Source organism: Gambusia affinis, linkage group LG04 (genome assembly GCF_019740435.1).
Source record: "Gambusia affinis linkage group LG04, SWU_Gaff_1.0, whole genome shotgun sequence".
Lineage (NCBI taxonomy): Eukaryota > Metazoa > Chordata > Actinopteri > Cyprinodontiformes > Poeciliidae > Gambusia > Gambusia affinis.
Window position 1 is genome coordinate 3,719,945 of NC_057871.1, and position 21,105 is coordinate 3,741,049.

General features: G+C 38.9%; 1 protein-coding gene across 2 annotated transcripts in view; it reads left to right on the forward strand.

Moving 5' to 3' along the window:
- Positions 1-20,884, forward strand: part of LOC122829282 (hedgehog interacting protein) — a 39,850-nt gene extending 18,966 nt beyond the window's left edge. For both annotated transcript variants that reach the window (XM_044113717.1, XM_044113718.1), the window contains exons 6-13: positions 594-767; positions 850-993; positions 2,939-3,057; positions 4,076-4,199; positions 4,998-5,140; positions 7,434-7,515; positions 17,624-17,772; positions 18,496-20,884. In XM_044113717.1, coding sequence (XP_043969652.1) covers positions 594-767; positions 850-993; positions 2,939-3,057; positions 4,076-4,199; positions 4,998-5,140; positions 7,434-7,515; positions 17,624-17,772; positions 18,496-18,692 — 1,132 coding nt within the window. In that variant the 3' untranslated portion in view covers positions 18,693-20,884. The remainder of the gene's footprint in view (positions 1-593; positions 768-849; positions 994-2,938; positions 3,058-4,075; positions 4,200-4,997; positions 5,141-7,433; positions 7,516-17,623; positions 17,773-18,495) is intronic.
- The last annotated feature ends 221 nt before the right edge of the window (positions 20,885-21,105 follow it).

A 21,105-nucleotide genomic window follows, 5' to 3' on the forward strand; every position in this document is an offset into this window, starting at 1 on the left:
ATTTAAATGCTACGTTTTAATGTACTTAACCACTGTTCTATGTTTCACTCAATGAGCTAATCTTAATTATAGTATTGCCAGGCATTCCTAGTGACGGCAACATAGTTATTAAATGGAGGATTTCTATGGAGTAACAACATTTAAAGTAGATTCTCTTTGGCAATCTGCTTTTCAAAAGTCCTAGAATTACCCAAAATAACACCTAACCTGTTACAACACATTTGTTGATGGCACTGTCCAACCAAATTCTCAGTATAGTTCTGCAACACTTTGAAGAAGTCTGAGTTGTTCCCCACCCAAAGTATTTTTCCTGCGAAAGATATTACAGTTGACAAACTGAAAATCTGCAGAAACTAAAGTGTTTTAAACTTTGCATTTAGTTTGTTATGGATAGTAATGTCAGCATTTTATATGGTAATGTTTCATTTACCCTTACTGTTGCATTTCTTGCAAGCAACCATCAAAATATGTTTAATAAGCTTTTAGTATACATGGGATTATACGAAAGCATAATACCTTGGGAATGTCTGTGGAAGTCTTTTGAGGTTTTGTTGGTCCAGTATCAAAGTAAAAACGTTTTTCTCTGCTTGCAGGAAGAACCCAAACCAGGTGGATACCAGGACTGCCCATGTGCTGATGGAAGTGGCTGAGTTGCACAGGAAGCACCTCGGAGGTCAGCTTCTGTTCTCTCCCGATGGTCTGCTGCACATCATTCTGGGAGACGGCATGATCACTCTGGACGACATGGAGGAAATGGATGGACTCAGGTCAGATCAAAAGTCAAAAGAATCACAACGAGAACTTTTCAACACCGTGTTGTGACAGAAGATTGTGTGTGTTTGAATGCAGTGATTTCACAGGGTCCATTCTAAGGGTGGACGTGGACACGGACATTTGTACGTCGTCCTACTCGATACCACGGAACAATCCGTACTTTAACAGCACCAATCAGCCACCTGAGATCTTTGCACATGGATTACATGACCCAGGCAGGTCAGTAATGCATCTGAGATTCTTGGGGTGTTTTGTTGCGATACTTAATTATACCCCTTGAGCTTTCACATTAGTCAGCAAGCAACTTCAGCAATTACAACTAGAATTTAGTGATCAGGCCTGAAATCTGCATATAATGATGGACTCATACCTGAACCTTCAGTGACATTGATTACTGCAACAGTGTCTAAAAAAAAATCAGACAGCTGGAGCTGATCCAGAACACTGCTGATTATGTTCTCACTAAAACCAGGAAAGTAGAGCACATAATCCCAGTGCTAAAGTCCTTCCCCTGCCCCCAGTAGCTCAGAGAATAGACTTAGAAAATACTTCTGTTAGTTTATAAATCACTGAACGACTGAATTCATTAAGATCGTCTGTTGTTGTATAAACCTTCCAGACCACTAAGGTCTTCTGGTTCTGGTCTACTCTGCATTCCCAAAACCAGAACTGCTTTTCCAAACATAGACAACAAGCATTCAGCTTTTATGCTCCTTTAATCTGGAACAAATTCCCTGAAAACTTCAAAATAGCTGAAACACTCAGTTCCTTCAAATCAAAGCTAAAAACCCACCTCTTTAGAGCGGCCTTTGATTAGTAGTAACTAGAACATTGACCAACATATTTGATGTATATTTGTTTGATGATTTTGATGATGGCATTTGACAAATGTTATGTTGTCTGATGGTTTTCTGGTGTAAAGCCCTTTGAACTGCCTTGTTACTTGACTTCACATTAACAACCACAAACTCCAACACAGTTTTTGCTGGAACAAACACATGTCTTTCACAATCTTTTAGGAAAAACCTAGGGGTGCTCTCAGGTAACACTTTGTAAAATGAGTCTTTTGAAGAACGGCTGAGCCACTTATGAAACCTAGATTCTCACTTTTTTTGTCCATTCGTGGTAAAATAGCTCAAGCTCAGTCAGATTTAATTGATGCTGTCTCTGAGCATCAGCTCAAACTCTAAATTTGATTTAGGTCTGAAACAGTCAAACACGCTAATAAACTTTAATATAAACAGTCGACCTGTAACTCTGGTTGTTTATTTGTGGTCGTCGTCCTGCTAGGAAGGGAACACTCACTCAACCTCTCAGCAGATTTTTTTCTGCATTCATTGCATCTTACCACCTTCTCTGTCCCTGCTGTAGTCAGAGAGTCCCACAGTATGATGCTGCCATCACCATGTTTCATGCAGAGAGGCTTTTTTCAGGGAAATTTGTGGTGTTAGTTTTCCGTCATATGTAGCATTTTGCAAGTTACATTTTGTTCCCCGTGTTTGGTGTGTCCCCTACATGGCGAGTAGCAAATTGCATCTGGATTTCTTCACGTTTCTCTTTCACAAAGGCCAGATTTGTGGAACGCACCACTAATGATTATCCTTCCGACAGACTCTCCCACTCAAACTCAAGTCAAGTGATTTATTGCCAATACGATAATCACAACCTTTGCTGCTTTTAAAAACATAATCAAAAAAATAGACAGCTGCTACTTTGATCATAAACAGATAAAACTGTGCAGTGTATTATGAAAGACCCTGAGGACCCTGGGCAAAGTAGATAATGAAATTTGTGAAAGTTGTGAGAGTTCACTGTATTATTTAGGAAACGTATTGATCTGCATGTGAGCTTCAGGGTTTCTGCAGCTCCTCTAAACTTACCAGGGGGTGCTTGGCTGCTTCTATGATTAAACTGACCCATCTGCTGTGTTTCTTGGTCTTCATGATGCTGATTGGTCACTAAACTTCTCTAGCAAACCTCCGAGGCTTTTCTCAGACATCTTCCTGAAACATCTTCCTTTCCCTTCAGTTGTTTGCTGTTTTGATTTTGTCCGTCACATAAAATTCCATTTAAATATACAAGTTAGTGGTTCTAATGTGACAAAATGTGAATAAATTACTTTGATTCTATTAAACTGCATTTGTTGGCGTTCTGTGTTTTGAAGGTGTGCAGTGGATCGGCTGCAGACAGACAACGGCAGTCTGGTTATCCTCTGCACAGACGCCAGTGGTAAAAACACATCGGCAGGAAGAATATTAGAAGTTACTAAGGGGAAGGATTATGGTGAGTCACAATTCTCAAGTTTTTCTTTTAAGAGTCATAATTCTTAACTTATCTTGTTAAGAAATAACTCACTGTTCTAAAATGTTCATGTTGCCCATCATAACATTAACTAATCACATCCTTTGCATGAGTTTTGTTTGATGCCAATACATTTTGAGTACAAGATGGAAATACTTCAGCCTCTTGGATAACCTTTCAAATGTATCCCTTTAAAACTGACATCTGTTATTATAAATCAATTTCATTTCGCAAGAGCACATTGTTTTACATAGAAATGTAGAAATCCCAGGGAAGGGTAAATGTCAAAAACCATAATTAGAACCAGAGATAACCTATTTTTTGTGCATTTTGGATTGTGAAAGGGAATGTAAGTTGGGTCACATAAAAATACTTTAAAGGCTCTGAACAATAATGGCTAGAAAGATGATGCCTAAGTGTTGAAAAGAACAGCAGAGAGAGATCTAGCTCTTCTTCAAATGAGTATCAGTTAAGACACTTTTAGTCCAACATTTCTCACCTAAATTTATTTCTTCAGACCAGCTCACATCTGGTTTTATGTGGGATCTGACCAGTCACCCTAGTTTGACTGGTCAACTGAAAAACAAGCATGCACCTCCTCGTGTTTTTTTTAAAGTAGCCAAGATCCTTTAAATTTTTATTTACCAGAATGATTGTTTCCCAGAAAATGATTCACATTACTTTAGTAGTACGATTTTCTTTTGTAACTAATGAAACCATCTCAAAAGTAGATGTTTCCTACTATTTAACTCACAATTAAAATCATATATTTACTCCTTCCCATTTCCAGTTTCTTGTGACATGTGTAGTGACAATAGGATTTAATCTAATCTAAAAGTGCAACACATTTTTTTCTAGATTCAATAAAGAGCCACTAAAAACTAAACATTGCATTCTAGGAAACTGTGCTGAATTATATTTGTTTGTACAGGTAGCGAGCAGTCTTTAAGTTCATCAAGTTGGGCTTAAATCAAACCGATATCTCCTTATTCCTTCATAGAAAATGAGCCTTCTGTGTATGACCTGCAGTCCAGTGGAGGAGCGCCACCTGTGGGGGGTTTCATCTATAGGGGCTGCCAGTCGAGGAGACTGTATGGCAGCTATGTGTTTGGAGATAGAAACGGGTAAGCATGACTGATTTTCACATGTGAAGCATAAGGGGATGATCCAAGTGTCTCAAAGTAGTGTTTAATCTTTTTTATAGTAATCAGTCTAAATGTATGTTTCCAGCAGGAAAAGGGCTGAAACAACATTTGTTCTAGTGGGAAAGTGATTTAAAAACAGTCAAAATTAGAGGAAATATAAAGATATCAGAATAAAAAAGAAAAAGATAATGGGAAAATCTGTTCCTATAGTTGACACATGCAGTAAGTAGCTGCACCCAGTTCCATCCATGTAGGGCAAATAGGTTTTCTGTTACTATCAGCACAGCAGTACTGCCCAATGAGTGTAAATGGAGCCTAGGCATCCTGTCTTGTGCTGTTCACACTTTCCCTTGGTTTGTAATTCATCCTGCTTCGCTGATGTCAAACTCTGACGCTCGAGTAAGCAAAGGAAGTAAATATTGTGCTGGTGCGCTATCAGGAGTTGGCACCGTGTTTAAAACAATGTGTGGTCGCTGAATTCTGTGTCTCATTACCATTTGGGAGTGCAGCGCTGCGGCTGTAGAAAAGCCCCGGCACGATGTTTGTTTTGAAACCAAAGCGGAGGTCTTAAATAACACCAATTGCGACTTTGGTTGGAAAAGAAGATTGATTCCTGAATCATATTATGAGAACAGTTCAGCCCGATTCCAGATATTCACTCAGGCTTTGTCGCAAGAACTGTGAATCATAAGTGTAAAATAAATCTTTCTGTTCCAGTTTGTTTCGGGTTAAAATTTAGCTCAACATTAAGTGTTCTTTGTGTTTTGTTTGTCTCAGTAACCTACGGATCCTCCAGAAGTCTCCGTTTGCCACATCGTCTGACAGCGAGCAGTGGCAGGAAAAGGCTCTGTGTCTGGGCTCGGTTTCCTGCGCCTCTCCCCTCATGGGGCATGTCTTGGGTTTCGGAGAGGATGAACTCGGTGAGTACTGCAACAGAAACCCAAAGATCACATCTTCCTCTCTAATAAACTACTCCGTCACTGAGCCATCAATCTTTGTCCTTTCCTGCTTCATCCACATTGCAGCTAACAAACTGAGAGTCTTAAAAAACTAATCATTAAGCAGTTGAACAATTTACATGACCAATATTAGATATGTTAGTCTGCTTATTTTTACTTCATTATAATTCTTTTAGTCTCTTATTTTATAAAATTTTCCAAGCTGGAGATTCATCAAATCCATCCATTGTCCGTTCACCCTTGTCCCTAATGGGGTCGGGAGGGTTGCTGGTGCCTCTCCAGCTACGAGAGGCGGGGTCACCCTGGGCAGGTCATCAGTCTGTCGCAGAGCAACACAGAGACATACAGGACACACAACCATACACACACACACTCACACCTAGGGAGAATTTAGAGAGCTCCATGCAGAAATTCCCGGGCCGGGAATCGAACCCAGGACCTTCTTGCTGCAAGGCAACAGTGCTACCAACTGCGCCACTGTGCAGCCCAAGCTGGAGATTTAATTCAAGAAAAAAAAAAAAACTGCTTCTCATTAAAATGTCTTCTTGATTAGAGGTGAGACATTGTCCAGATCAAAGAAGTAATGACAGTTTTTTTATTAATGCACCACAATAACCATGACTTGAATAACTGAGAATGAAAAGTATTTTTTCAGAAAAAAGGCCCTCCACACCAGTATGCATTCAGCCAGAAAAACGGTCTTTGCGATTTTTTCAAATCAATATTAAGAAATTATTGACCCACACCTGAAGAGGAGCTGAAGTGAGCCTTGTCTTCATGCTTTGACTTTGGTCCCCTCACAAACTACACTAAGCTAGCTCTTAGCACATGCTAGTCTGGTGTAGTTTGGTTCAAGTCAATGTTTGCATATCGTTTGAGCCACACCTGCCAAACTGGCAGACCTGGGAGGGTCTCAGGCAGGACGATTGTGAAATACACAAGACAGCATAGATGTGTGATGCAGATTTGTACCTATTTATTTGTAGGTATTATAGTAACCTCTGACATTTGCAAATTTGACTCTGCAGTTCAAACATGGTAGATAAGAATTTGATATAATAGTTGCCGTTTGTGGCTTTTAAGATTTTTTTAATGGCAATATATCTGCAAGGCTAACATGTCCAACAAGTTTAAGTTTTTTGTCAGACAATATTAAAATTTGTTGGTAATGTTCAACTTCGACATATTTTCACAAACACTGCAGTGAAGCACTATGCTCTTGGCGCTGTGGCTGTTTTTAGCACTGCGTCCTGCAGTAACGTTCTCAGTTAGGAAGAGGAGCACCCACCTCTAAATTAGAGTGAATAATAGTTTAAAAAGAAAAAAATCATATGGCTGTTGTATTATTGCTAAATATTGCAATCAAGACCAGATCATGGAAACATCTTGGGACAGAAGTGTTATCAATGGCAGTTTGACCTGGCAGGATTTTCTAGCATGCGATTGCTTTCTGACAGGATTTAAGAAAGTGGTGCCAGATCAGGACCTTAATGCAGAATGATTGAGATTTTACATGATATGGGAAACGGTTTCCAACATACAAAATGGTGTTGTGGAAAGATGAGTGTCCCTAAAACACGGAAAGTAGAATCAATATTGAAGTCATTGCTCCAAAACAATGTCTGAAGCAATGTTTGGCTTTGCTAATGATGTTAATTTCTAACAGGACAACTGTAGAAATTAACAGTTACTAAACGTAAACAGAGATAGATGCACTTGCACTTACTAAATGGTTGTCTGTGGGCTGTGATGTTTTGAATCAAAATGTACATATGATGTGAATTGCTCTCACAGGCTTCATAACTGTTGGATCGCTGTTATTGCCAGGTCTTGGAGTTATTATTTGATGAGCTTTTTATAGATTCCTGCATTGGCTCATGCTTTGCCAGCAACGCTAGAATTATATGTCCCAATGAAGGGGCCTCACAGACACATGTTTACAATTTATCCCCGTATGGAATTTTCTTGCAGGCTTGTTCCTCATTAAATTATCCGCCTGTTTCCCAGTCATGAGTACCCAATTGTCCCATTAAACTTTTTCTTAAAGAGCCTTGGGTAGTGGAGCATTGTGGAAGCTTTAGCTACATTTATTTTCTTCATCTGTCCTTTCCTTTCATCCTCTTGTTGGCCTGTCTTGTCACATGTTATCTCTTTTTATAAATTGCTTATCCCTGCATGCATGCTACAAATAGACGTATGTAATCTAACAATAAAATATTAACAGGAATTTGCTGTGACTGTTTCACTTTTGCAGGTGAAGTCTACATTCTAGCGAGCAGTAAAAGCATGGCACAGTCACACAGCGGGAAACTCTACAAGTTGGTAGACCCGAAAAGGTACACTCAGCAAATTCTTTTGTACTTTTTGTTCTATTTAATTGAGTCTTTGCTCAGTGAGTAAGTGATTCTTGTTTGTCCAGAAGGACCAACTAGTCCTTCACTCGTAATTTCATGCTGTTCTGTCTTTATGATGTATCCCTCATGGTTCCAACTTACACAAATGAAAGCAGGGATCATATTGTATCAGATTGCAATGCAAAAATGTCTCTTTTTTTTGTACTCATTTAGCTCCTGCCCTTTTCTACTTCAGGGGTGAAGTGACACTCGTATTTGTATCGAACACAATACAAGCTTTGTCAGTTTGGTACTCGCTTGCACCAAACAAATCCGGTGTTGTTTTAAACCAAAACACATGAATGATGTGTGTGTGTGTGTGTGTGTGTGCGTGTGCGTGTGCGTGTGTGTGTATAACTAAGAATGTTCTGTAGCACAACACCAAAACAAAACAGAGAGAACTCCCTGCTATCACTGAACTCTGCTGTTTGGGACCATAAAAATTATTGGTACTAGATTAAAAATCACCTAAAGTCCAAATCCAGCTGCCTGCAGCTTTCAACCAATACAAAACACTGCACAGCATAATATCACCCTGGTACCGTGGAGTGATGAATCACAACAGCTGTGCTTTTATGGTGCATTAAAGTACTTCTGGTACACTAGATTGTCTAAATATATTTTCAAAAATTCCATTGTCATTTAAACATATTTTTGAATTCTCAAAGGTCTGCATATTTATTTTTACTCATTTTCAAGTGGTTTCATTTTTGTCTAATCCATCCATGCTGTAATTGTCTTCACTCACTTGTTCGTTATTAATTATTGGTTTTTGTTCATCAAAGTGAACCAAAAGCTTACCAAATAATAGATTTTTGCTTAGCATTAGACCCCTGTTAGGTATATTGCAAAGTAATGATTGGAAATGCACCAATTATTGGTCCAAAGAGCAGAATAATTAACCAATCATATCAGTAATCTACAAAATAAATATTGAGCAACATTTTGTCTACATGTGTCATTTGAATGTATTTACTGTGATGCAGTTAGTCAGAGTTGTATTTAACTCTTACGTTAGGGCTATTTTTTCTGTTACGGTAAATTTATTACCTGTATCAAGAAACCTGCTCCACATTTTCTTTTTCTTTTTTTTTTTATGAGCGATACTTCTCCGTACACTAAACCTCAAAGAAAACCAGAAATTGTTCCAGAACAACCTAAACCTCATGTCAAGTAATAACGCTTTTCAACAAGTCGTCACCCGAGCGCCTTTTCAGAAAAGAGTTGAGCAGAAACTAGTGGATAATATTTCAAAACTGTTATTGTAAGGAAGGAACTGCTGGTAGCTAAACTGATTAACTTGTATGACTCTGTTGGTGGTGTTTTACTGAAAAGTTCACCTGTTCTCAAACATTTTAATAAGCACATTTGGGGTAAAAGTTGACGCACGTGTCACAAGGCTTCAGCACACACACATCGATTTTCTGGAGTGAAACCCAATCTCTCTGTGTGCAGTCTAATACTCAAATATTTGATGCTCCGCAACTGTAACGTGCAGGGAAATGTGCAGGGAGTGTGCATGAAAGCAACTTTATCATTTATAAATGTGCGTGTCAGTAGGTCATAATCTGTTCCACATGCATTCAAGTATTAAAAATCATTTTGAAAATAAGGGCTCTATAAAACCCATGTGAAAAACATTTGTCTTCCAAACGGAGGAAAAAAAAATATTCCACACAGTACGGGAGGAGCAAGCAAAAAGTCACAAGAAAGAAAACAGTTCAGACATAAAGAGACTTTGTTTTTCAAACCAATTTTGTTTTATGCGCCTAGCCAAACCACAGCTGATGTTTCCACCTATCTTATCATCAGCATTCTGCTCAAGATAGATGAGAACGTTCTCGTAGGACTGAGACTAACCACTCAAGTCACGAAGTCATCAAGTGGAATGTAGAGAAAATTCCCTGATCTGTTTTATTGCTTAAAGGTTTGTCATGCTTGATTGAATCAGACAGATCAAATAAGCAAAGCAGACTCTCAGAAGGAGAATTTGTATGCGTCGGATTCATAATAGAAACATATTTGCAGCTGATTATTCCTGAGTGACGACAGTGCCACCCAGGCATCCGTGCAATTAATGAAACCGCAGATGTTTCAGAGGGGCCCTCGTGGCTTGCTTTGTATTTATGTTTTCTGGAGTGGCTGCCGAACGCGTTTCTGCAACAGAACAGTTCTTTCTACCATCAACTGGACGTGTTTAGTCTGACCGGACCCTGTGGTGCTGGAGGCCCAACTCCTAATACACACCGACTTTGTTATTAGGATCTTGTTACAAAGAGAATAGAGAGGGACTGACGAGGACCGAAGCAGCTAACGTGTCTGACCTCAGCACGTTATCAAGTCTGGTGGTCTTTTCTCATCCAGACCCTAAAGCTTGTTCATACCGAGCTTTGCTTTGGGGTGTAGTGGGTTTTGTGGTCTGGTACAGCATCTTGGGCAGCGTTCTCATCGACTTTATGTTTGGGAACATAGAGAAGCAGAGGGAAAATGGTGGAACTGTTAGGGGGAGCGGTAAAGGCTTACAAAAAAACATCAGCCATAAAATCGCTCAGCAGTGTTTGTGTAAACATGTCCTGGCCAGATGACTTCATTCCTAGGTATTTGTTTGTCAGTTGGAGTACCCCTCCAATAATAAATAGGCCACCATGCATTTTGAAACACTCTGAATGTGTGCGGTATGACTGATTTGAGATGTTGGAGGGGGCTTATTTGTGGCAGAGCAGTGGGATGAAAAGATTTCAGAAGATATAATCTTTATATAACCACCATAATTATTGCCACAGCTTTAGAATGGGCATCAATGCATGTGTGTTGTGCTGCAACATTCAACAACAAGGTAATAGAAAGTGCTTTACATAGAATACTAATGTAGCTCACAGCAGGTGGGCAAAGCAGTAGGTTAACGAGACTGAGACTTGAGTTTCATTGAGACTCGTTTGTTCTCTAATCACTTATTTACACAGTTATAGTATTTTAAGAATACATTTTAAAATCCTTGTTTGGTAGCGATTCATCACTGACACTGTTATCTCGCCTCTCCTCCCAACATAAATTATTGACCAGCAGCAGATATAATATATTTTTTCCTGCTTTAATTCTGTTAAAATTAGCAAAATTATTTCTATTTGCTAACTATCAGAACATTTTTTCCTTCACTTTTTAAATTTTTTTTGTTAAATTTTAAACTTTACATAGATTTTCACACTGTAGTGGACCGCTTTAGATGGAATGGACAGACATTTATTTGGTATTTAGTGGAAATTTGGCTCTTTTTGCTTGACAAACCTGTTGTACCTTAGGCCTTCGGGCTGCTTTCATTTCACACACCTTTCCAGCTGGGCATAATTTCTTAATTAAGATCAATGCCCAAAGACGAACCATATTTGTTGAGCTATATCGTTCCTGATTTCTTTGATTTCTCATCGGTGTCAGACACAAAGCACTATTTAAGGTTATATTGGATCCATAGGTATGCCTCCAGTTAATTGAGATGATTGTCAGAAGCCTTACAGGACATAGTTTCATAATTATGCTTTCCCAAACAGTTTGAAGGCATAGTAATCTAAGTGAATATACTGTAAGCTTCTCAATTTGAACTAAGTAATAAAGCATTCTCTCAATATTTTAGCAAATGTAAATCATTTTAGCCCTAACTGGCCTTAAACAGCTACTGCTCAGTCTGACTCAATGTCAGGCAGTGAGAAAAACACAATGTATTTTCATACAGCCATTGTAAGTAAAAAGAGCTAACCCTTGTGATGCTTTCTAGTGTAAAATGCTATTTGCCTTTCTGATCAGTGCGACCCTTCGCCACAGAGTACAAGAGAGAGCATCACCAGGAAGGATTTTTCACATATTCAAGGCTTTCTCAACTGGAGGCTCGCTAATGTTCTTCAGATAGGCTCCACATTTATGAACTGTGTTAGCTCTGGAAGTTACAAATCTCTAATGTGTTCAGAAAGCGGACATGGGGTGCTTCTCTGTGGGTTGTGTGTATGGATGCAAACTGTGTGGGTGGTGGCTACTCGCACATCTGTGAGTCTTTGTGAGCATGCGTTGCGTTTGCTCCCAGCACCCGGCAGAAAAAAAAAAGCCTTTTCTCTATTTCCCTGTCCCTCTTAAATCTTCCTACATCTCTGCTGTGGTCCTTTCCTTCACAAAGCTGCATGCCAGCCCCACTGAATAGCCCCAGATTCTACAATGCACAGTAAATTTCTCGCACAAAGAGAAAACAAGGAATGAAGCTACAAAAGGAGCCTGCAAACAATGGAGTCAGATGACAAAACAGCAAAGGAGACCACACTGGGCCGTTTGATTAAGCCATTGTTACGGTGCACAATGTACACCACTCCATAGCGCTTTTCTCACATATACCTCATGTCAGTCAAACAGGGCTCACAAGCTAACAAGCTAAATACGCCCCGGCTACCATGAAGGTCAGATCTGAAACAAATTTTAAAAAGAATATTTAAGAAACGAAGGAAACAAACAGTGTGATTGTTTCCTCTATATGTTGCGTAAACAGCTGTTTCCAATCCTGAACATTATCCTATAATATATATATTATATTGTAATTTAAATGCAACCATCGAAGTTGAGTTATTTGCATCTCTTTCTTTGAATTTATCTGACCGATGTGAGCGCAGTGTTGCCTTTTTTACTCTCTCACTATCACACATGCACCACCCCTTCCAGAGTTGATAAATTCCCACAGTGGCTGTTGACCCAGCTGCCTTTGTCAAGTGGCGCTACCAGCAGGTGCTGTTTTCACAGCCTCCCTGGCAGCAGTACAGGCTGTTCAGCAGTGCTGCTGACCCCTGCCTGCTATTAACAGTGTTCGCTACAGACCCCCCAACTCTCCAGGGACTCTTACTCTTTCTCTTTTTCCTTCTCTTGTTATTTTCCTCCTTTTTTGCTCTTTTTTTAACTACATGCAGCCTGCAACAACAAAAGCCAACAGGCATGGAGTCTGCAGTTGGTTGCTGATGGGAGCATGGGAATCAAACCCCCTCCTTCCCCACCTTCAATCGTGAAATTAAAAGCTATTGCAGCACATGAACAGCCATTTTATTGTCACTGCTATCAGTCAATATGTTTATCAGAGCTTTTGATGGGTGTCTTAAGCAGAGAGGTAAACAGAAGTATCAAAATATATATTTTATCAAGGTAAATCATCTCTTTTAACTGACTGCGACCTTGAAGAAAGGTGAGAAAATGTGGAGTGATACGTGATTGAAGAATGTATGTAATAAGAATCAACCAGTGATTTTCGTTTTATATGTTTGCTTACATCGAAAACATTTAGCACAGTTAATTTTTCAGGACAAATTCTAATGTGCTAATTTTCTTGGCTGTTTTGCAAATATTTTGTTGAATAAAGTTCAACATCTGTGTTTAAGTTCTGGTTATAGACTTAAGAACTCTTCAAGTGGTTGGACATTCATATTCATGCTTTTATTTTGAAGTAGTGAAGACTGTTTATGCAGCATTTCCATTTCCTCTCGCTTTGTTTTTCTTTCCCAAACATGAAACATAAAGGAACAAAATAAGACAGGGACAGTTTAGAAAAAATAAATACAACATATAAATTCTAATGTTAAAATTAATTTTGTGCCCAATAATTGTAGTTTGAATTGCAGTTAGCGCTTTAGCATTAGCTTCTGCTAAGTATAAAGTTGGTGTAGTGCTTTATCAATAGCTAATGGTTATGATTAGCGGTTTAGGGTTAATACAAATAACTTTTCTGATAGCAGTGCCCACAACTCAGGTGATTAAAAAAAACCTGAAATTCAGGTTTCTGACTATGACTAAATGCAGGTCAGTTTATAGAGTGTTAAAAAATTCAATTAAAGCACCTGTGATGGTGGAAGGCCCACAGAAGCAAGGAGAAAATCAATCGCTGGATAAACCAGCAATGAAGTCTAGGACTGTTGATCTTGCCATCATTTCAATCAAATAATTAAGTCTTTATTTAAAAATACACCATGTTTGTTACAATTGCAGCACAATAATATTCTGATAAATATGGATTTCATCACAATGTACGAGAATTGAGCACGAGAACAAAATAAAATGTTATTTGATGTTTTTTCTTTTATAAAACTTACACAAGGCCACCCAAAACACTTAGCCGTCTTTTTGTCAGGTGAATGATATCAGCCACAGGTGGACATCATATTCATATAGAAACTTTGGCTCAAAAGGAAGACATTTTCAACACTGGTCCTGAACTGCATCTAGTCTTGGCCTCTGCTGCTGAATGACCATTTGCTCTTAGATCATGATTGATGAGGCTCGTTCTCTAATGGCCTAAACATCACACACACTGACTTCACCTCTCATGCTTGCTGCCTCTCATACCAGACTGAGTCGACCAGAGTCGTGTGTTACTGTGTGTTGTGTTGTCCAGGGTTTTGTCCCTCAGCACAACAGAAATGTTAACGCAACAATATTTCTTTCTCCCCCACAAACAGACACACTGATGTGTTTGTACATGTGTGCGTGTGTTTGTGTGTGGCCCAGAGTACAACAGACACTTCACATTTGAACTTGATTATGCACTCTGTATTATTTCCAGACTCATGGAGCGTGATGTGAAAAGATTCAGTTTCAGCCCATTTGCCGATGTGCGTGTCTGGATGTTTGTCTTAATACGGAACGGTCGCAATGTGTCTCTTTGGTTCTCAAACTTGACACATATGGTGTAGAGATGTTTGTGTTTGTGTCTGTGTGAATTTTCCAAGTCATGTTTATATCCAAGAAGTGGCCTTGTCTTAGCCATATGAATTGTTTTGCTCCTCAGATTGGAGAAATGTAAGAGAGGGAACCACAAAAAGACAGAATGTACAAGGATTGTTACGGTGCTCTGCACAAGTAGTCATTTTCTGCCTCATTATAGCCACAAACTTCAATGTATTTCACTGGGATTTTATGCAATAGATTTGCTCAAAGTAGTATTGTGTAAAAGTGAAAGGTTTCAATTTATAGTTTTATGAATAAAACTCTTAAAAGTGCATTTTGGATTTGTGTTCAGCCTCCCTTTGAGTTTTAGGCCAAATTCAGCACAAGAAGTGTAAATCTCGGCATAAATTCAGTTGTTCTGTGAAGGCTTCAGAGGTTTGTTAGAGAAGATTACTGAACAAACAGCATCATGAAGACCAAGAAACACAACGGAAAGGTCAGGGGAAAGGTTGTGGAAAAGTTTAAATGGGACTTAAAGAAGAAGAATGTATGAGTCTGGCTAAGCTGGAGATATACCAGGAGATGACCCAACATCTCTAGCTAAACTGGTAGGCTGGACATTTAACTGAAATAGAAGTAACCAAAACACACATAGCTGCAGAGGTTGACAGCTCAGGTGGGCTCAAATAGATCGGTGCCCTAGATATAGGGCACCAGAGTTATGGGTTTGTCCTGTAACCAGTGGGTTGTTGGGTTGAACCCCCATGTCAGTCACTTTGACATTGTTTCCTTGAACAAGACATTTGTTTTACCTGCTGGTGGTGGTTCTGTCAGTCCATGGTAGCTGTGAATGTGGCTTACCCATAGAGCTGGGCTTTAAATCAGTTTGATCAATTAATTTAATTTTCTGGTTTTGAAGATTACATTTTTGGAAAACTGGGATTTTGTTCCACCAATAAACTTTTGAGTTTCTGTCATTCAGAATGATGTCGGTCTACCCAGAGCCCACCATCTTGTTTTCCAGCTTGTATGCATTTGCATTTTGAATTCAGGTCAACTTCAGATGGGATGATTTAAATAAAAGCAAGTTCTGAAAAAATGCTCTGACATTACTAATTCTTTATAAGAAACGACAGTGAGAAGAAATTATATTTTGTATGAAACAATTGTAGATTTTATTTTTAAGCCATATCGACTGGTCCTTCCTGCCGCCATGAATGAATTGGTTTGTGACTGATTATAGTGTAAAGTGCTTTGGAGTAATTAAGCCTAAAAGTAACATACAACAGTATGTTCCTGATACAGTGAGACAATGAAATCCACATCATTGATCCCATCACACATGCACTATTCAGAAAAGGTGTGCATCAAAAGTGCCACGCATACTTCCACAAAATGTCCTTCATTTTGTCAGGTTCATGTGTGGTTTCCTTTATGCAAACCACACATCTCTCAATAGCCAGCAGCCTAACAGCCTATTCATCACCCTGAAAACACAATATCTAAGGAGATCCATGGTGGTGGCAACATTATTCTGTGGGGAGGGAAACATAGATGGAATTCAATACAGTTTAGTTCTAGAAGAAAACATTTTAGAGGCTATAAAAACTTGTTCTGCCGAAGGGTAAACTTACACCCAGTCATGACTCAAACCAAACACCCAGAGCTACGTTAGAGTGGCCTAGTCAAAGGATAAATAAAGTGTGATGGATATTATGTGGCAGTCAAATCTGACTCATGCTGGTGTGATAAAATCACGGCAGACTTTTATTTGTGAAAATTGTGAAAACCGGTCATCATTTTCCCTCCACTTTCCAATTATGCACTACTTTGTGTTTGCCCATCAAAAACCTCAAAATGAAATGTAGTGAATGTGTGCATTTATTCTGCCAAATTGTGAGACTTCAAGAGATATGAATAGTTTTGAAGGACTTTGTAGTTCCTCATTGGCTAATGTCCTGCATGTTATTGTTGTTATCCTAGTCTTTCACACTGATTTATAAGCTCTTAACATTTAGAAAGTTTATAGCTGTTCCTTCTGGGGCTTATAAAAAAAAAACAATGGCCGCATGATTCAAATAAAAGGAAAATCCTCATAAAATGTAATTAAAAAAGCAAATAAATTGTTACTTACTCCTTTCTTGTTTTCAGCCTCACCCTTCAACGTGCAGCACTAAAATTTGACCGAAGTTTTCTTTCACTCACACTTGGATTTCATGTTTATAGACGCAACATAAGGAAGGTGCTTTTTAGGATATATAACAAATGAAATCAGTGAAGTGCAGTGTGTGTTTGTGCTCTGTACCTCTGTACGTAGAAGAACATACAGTCACAGCTGCAAGTATCCAAGGATATCTCTTCATCAGTTTTGCGTGTGTAGAATCTGAAATAATCCCACATTTTCTTGTGAAATAGCTCAACTTTAAAATTGATATTTTGTCCATCTCTTTTATTTTATTTTATTTATTGGGGCCTGCCATGCAAAGCAATGGCAGGAACCTATTGTTATGCACCTATTACCGTTAATGCGGCTCGAACCGCTGAATGGACCCCTACAAAAGTGGTATCAAAACGTGCGGCTTGATCACAGCATTGGAGCTTTTACGTCTGGTGGGATTCTGAGTTAATATGGCGACCAAAAAAAAAGCAAAAAAAACGCTTTTTGCCATTGTTGTGTAAGGGGACAGATTGGATGAGTCATCACAGCTGCCAGTTCATGACTGACAATTAAATACCATAGCAACAGAACGATCAGCACAACAGCTCAGACAGTCCGTCTGGTGCGTGTCTCGTGATTGGTTGAGAGAGAAGGAGGAGTGAGGAAGAAGGACAGCACACCGTGAAGGTAGAGAACAGAGGGTGAGACGAGCGGACAAGAAGTGAAGAAAACAAATTTTAGCTCATGCGCTCATTTTAACATGCAAGTCCGTGTCAGTTGAAGTTCTCGCGATTCTCCTCATGCCGTCGATCGCGCTGCAGCTTTCTATGGCGTCGACGCTAACTTTCAGGGTCGGAACACCGGGTCCAGACCGACGCGCGCGCTTTGGCAGGCCCCGTTTAAATTTCTTCAGAAATTTTCTAGTTTTTTTTTTTTTTACATATCCTGCTCGGCAGTGTAGCGCTCAAAATTGTTGTCAGTGTCAAGGTGAAGCCCAAAAGATTTACTTTCATTAGTGGAACGTCAAAACTATCTTGGCAAACAAAATAGAGTTGGATTAAAGCGGACTAAACAGGTCTGTTGTGAATGCACCCAAAGTGTCCAAATATGTTCACTTATTAGCATAATGTTTGGGAATTAGCAGATTGTTTTAGATCTAATGTGATAATATCTGCTTCATCATATTGACTGTGATCTTGTTCTTCTCTGCAGGCCTCATTCCCCCAAGGAGTGCCAGCGCCCGGTGGAGCCACCAGAGCTACTAATGACAGCTTGCTCCAGAAACTGCAAAAACGGACATTGCACTCCGACTGGCAAGTGTTGCTGTAGCCCCGGCTGGGAGGGACCCTTCTGCCGAATAGGTTAGTATTATTTAAGGCTGCAACCTAATCTATTAATCAGATAAACTGGCACACACTTCAGATTTTTCTTCTAAGCCTTTTTATACAATGTTATAAATACATTAAAATATGCAAATCTACTAATCATGAAATTACTATTATTCAATTGAATTTTTAACATTTACAAAAGGTAATAACATAGCTTTCCTTTTGATCATTTGTTGCCAAGGATGCCTCTGTAGCTAAAACAATACTTCAAGCATCAACATGTGAAAAGTTCAGCCTTTTCTACTTGACCTTATATCAATGCAGTCTAGATCTGATGTCTTGATTGTTTTTTTGGATTAACAGATTAATAATTGGATAACAAAAGCATGCTTAACAGGATTTTTCCCCAGAATTACAACCTGGTTACAAACAATAGGTGTTTATACAGTGAAGGTCATTTTAACTTAAAATGACCTCTAATTATATATATAAAGTAAGTTTTAGCTTAATTACTGCTCTGAATATGTTGCTCTGAAAATGGCCTTTTTTGAGTCTGTATACTCCAGTCAGTGATTAATCAATCACTAAATTAGTTGACGATTTTTCAATAGTTGATTAATCTCAATTGATCCAGTTAATTGTTTCAGCCTTATTACCGTTAGGACTAAAATACATTAGTTTTTTCCCTTCTGACATGTACAGTAATTGAAGTTTTAATTTATCATAAGGCTAATTTTTGTGCTTTTCTGTGTCCAGCTAAATGTGAACCAGCCTGTCGCAACGGAGGAGTCTGCATAGAGCCAAACAAGTGCCTGTGTAAGAGCGGCTACTCTGGCGCTCAATGCGAGAAGAGTGAGCGGGGGATGCCCAACGACCAGGAGAAAGACGGCATCCTGGATCACATCATCGACATGACCTCGTACCTCTTGGACCTGACCACCTACATCGTATAGGGGCGCGCAGAGGGGCCTGCTCCCCGCCGCCACATTGACACAGATCTACCTGTCACCGCCAGCAGACTCGTACCAAGGCGTCATTAACCTGGCTATGTAATCTCCCTCACCTGAGTGCAAACGAGCGCACACACACCAGAGACACACCGGGATCCCTTCAGACTGCTATGGATCCACTTTCACCCTAAAGAAACTCTCCTTCCTCTCGCCTATAAGCTATTTGCTCTGAGCACCGGGCCTGGCATCCAAGCCGTGTTCACATTGGAAGAGGCCTGCAGACATTTCTTCACCCGCTCTCGGCTGCCTCCACAGCTTCAGGAACTTATCTGGAACGGACTGCACCAAACCGAGACTGGCTCTTCTTCTTTTTTTCTTTTTTTTTTTTCAGGGTCTTACTAAGACCAGCTTCAGGACTTTGTCAGGGATTAAAAAGCCTGGCTCAGCTCGCGATCCAGTTCATTCTCAATCAAAAGCAAAGATATCCATCTGCAAACGCAAAACATTGAAGGAAGAGAAGCCACATTGAGCCTGCATTTTCAAAGATTATGTTCTATCATCTAAGATGTTCTCTTTAGTTAGAGGGCACGTTGTCATGACAACTAAAGCAATCTGTAGTCTGTATACATTGTTTTCCGCCATTCCTCAACATAGAGAAGATACGAAGAGGAGCAGCAAAAGCAAATGAGGTGGATTAGCAATGATGGTGTCATGCAGGAAATGTTACTGTGGAATATCATCTGAACTGTTAGCATGTCAGAGGCCTCTTCAGATTTGTTGCAAGACTGACTGCTAGTGCCCACAGCATCACCATCCACAACTACTCTTTGAAGATGCCAGGATTAAACCAGTTTCAACATTTAGTTTACCTTCGAGATGAATAAAGTTTTTAAATTGAATCAAAGAAGCAAAAACACAAAGAACCAAGCGAGTTTCAGGATTCTGAATGCGTATCTGGCTTTCATGCACTGTATTCCTTTTCACTTCCTGAAATTAATTTTAAGAGTGGTTTGACGTTAAACACCAGAAAAATCACAGGCTTCCCCCAACAAACTGAGTTCATTGTCACACACTGAAACTAAAATCCAAACTCTAAACTACAGAGGGAAGAAACAACACAGTGATGTATATTTCCAATAGAGCTTACTACTTAGCATCGCAAAAAAAAAAAGAATCTAGCATTACTCTCATAGAAGAGAGTTTATTTTTTTAATCGTAATAATATATGGGAGAATATGGTGTTCCTAGAAGGCAGTTTTACACTAAGCTTGTCAGGTCATGTTGTACTTATATATATATTGCAGCTTTTAAAGAGACACGTTTGGATTTTCTTTTCTTTTTTTTCTTTTTTTTTTTGGTCAGTGTAAATGTATTGCATGTCTGTGCCTGCATAGAATAACTCACCACAGTTGGGGGAGAACATCTATTTCCCCTGACATATGATTATATTACCACTGTCAAAAATGTGTCTCTGTTGTGAGATGATCAAAGATGGAGTCGGGCCTCCGAGTCGCAGTGGAAGTAGCTCACAGTCAGGGCTAGATCTTATCCACCAAGAGCAGATTTCTGAATAACCGAAGGGAAAATATTCGTCGTGACTAAACTGTCTCATGAGCAACAAAAAGTTAAACACAGCTGGGATTGTCAGGAGATCCATCAGTGCGTGTTTTTAGTTGGCTCACACAGGCATTCATGCATATGCACACACTTATTCCTTTAATTGATCTTTTTTTTTTTTTTCCACCAAAGTTATGAAAATGAGTCCAGTTCTGTTTAACAGTTTGGATGGTAAAATGTTTTTATTTTGTTTTGTTTCTTCTACGTGTACTTTAAAAAGCAAATCCAATAAATTCTGTATTTGTCGTTCATCTCCTGCTTCGCTCGGCTCTACCTGGGTTTAATGTATCAGGATGGAATATTCATGCTGTAAAATGAAAAAAAAAAATCATAACTTTTTTAGCACTTAATGTGAAAGTTGCATTGTAGCTGCTGAGACGGCATGGTGTGAATAGAATAACCGTTTTCATTATTTAAGTAGTTACACAAATAAAATAATTATTTAAGTTCTCTATTTTGTTTTTACCATTGTACTGTATGTGACTTTTTTTATTCCTGTATTGTAAATAAAACTAGGGATAACTTGTTTCTCCTCAGAAATATCAATATGTCTATTAAAATTTATAGCATGTGTTCAACACTCGTCTCTTTTATTCTCACCGTTACTTTTGTACACTTATATGTTCGTTTTCTATTTCCAAAAACATTTTGCAAATAGAATAACAAAATGTTAATGGAAAACTAATATTTTTATGTTTTCAAATTAGTGCACAGTACATTCAAATATTAAAGAATGAAAAATCCTATTTATAGTTTTCCAGACAATACAGGAACACACAAATTACTAAAGGTTTTTTTG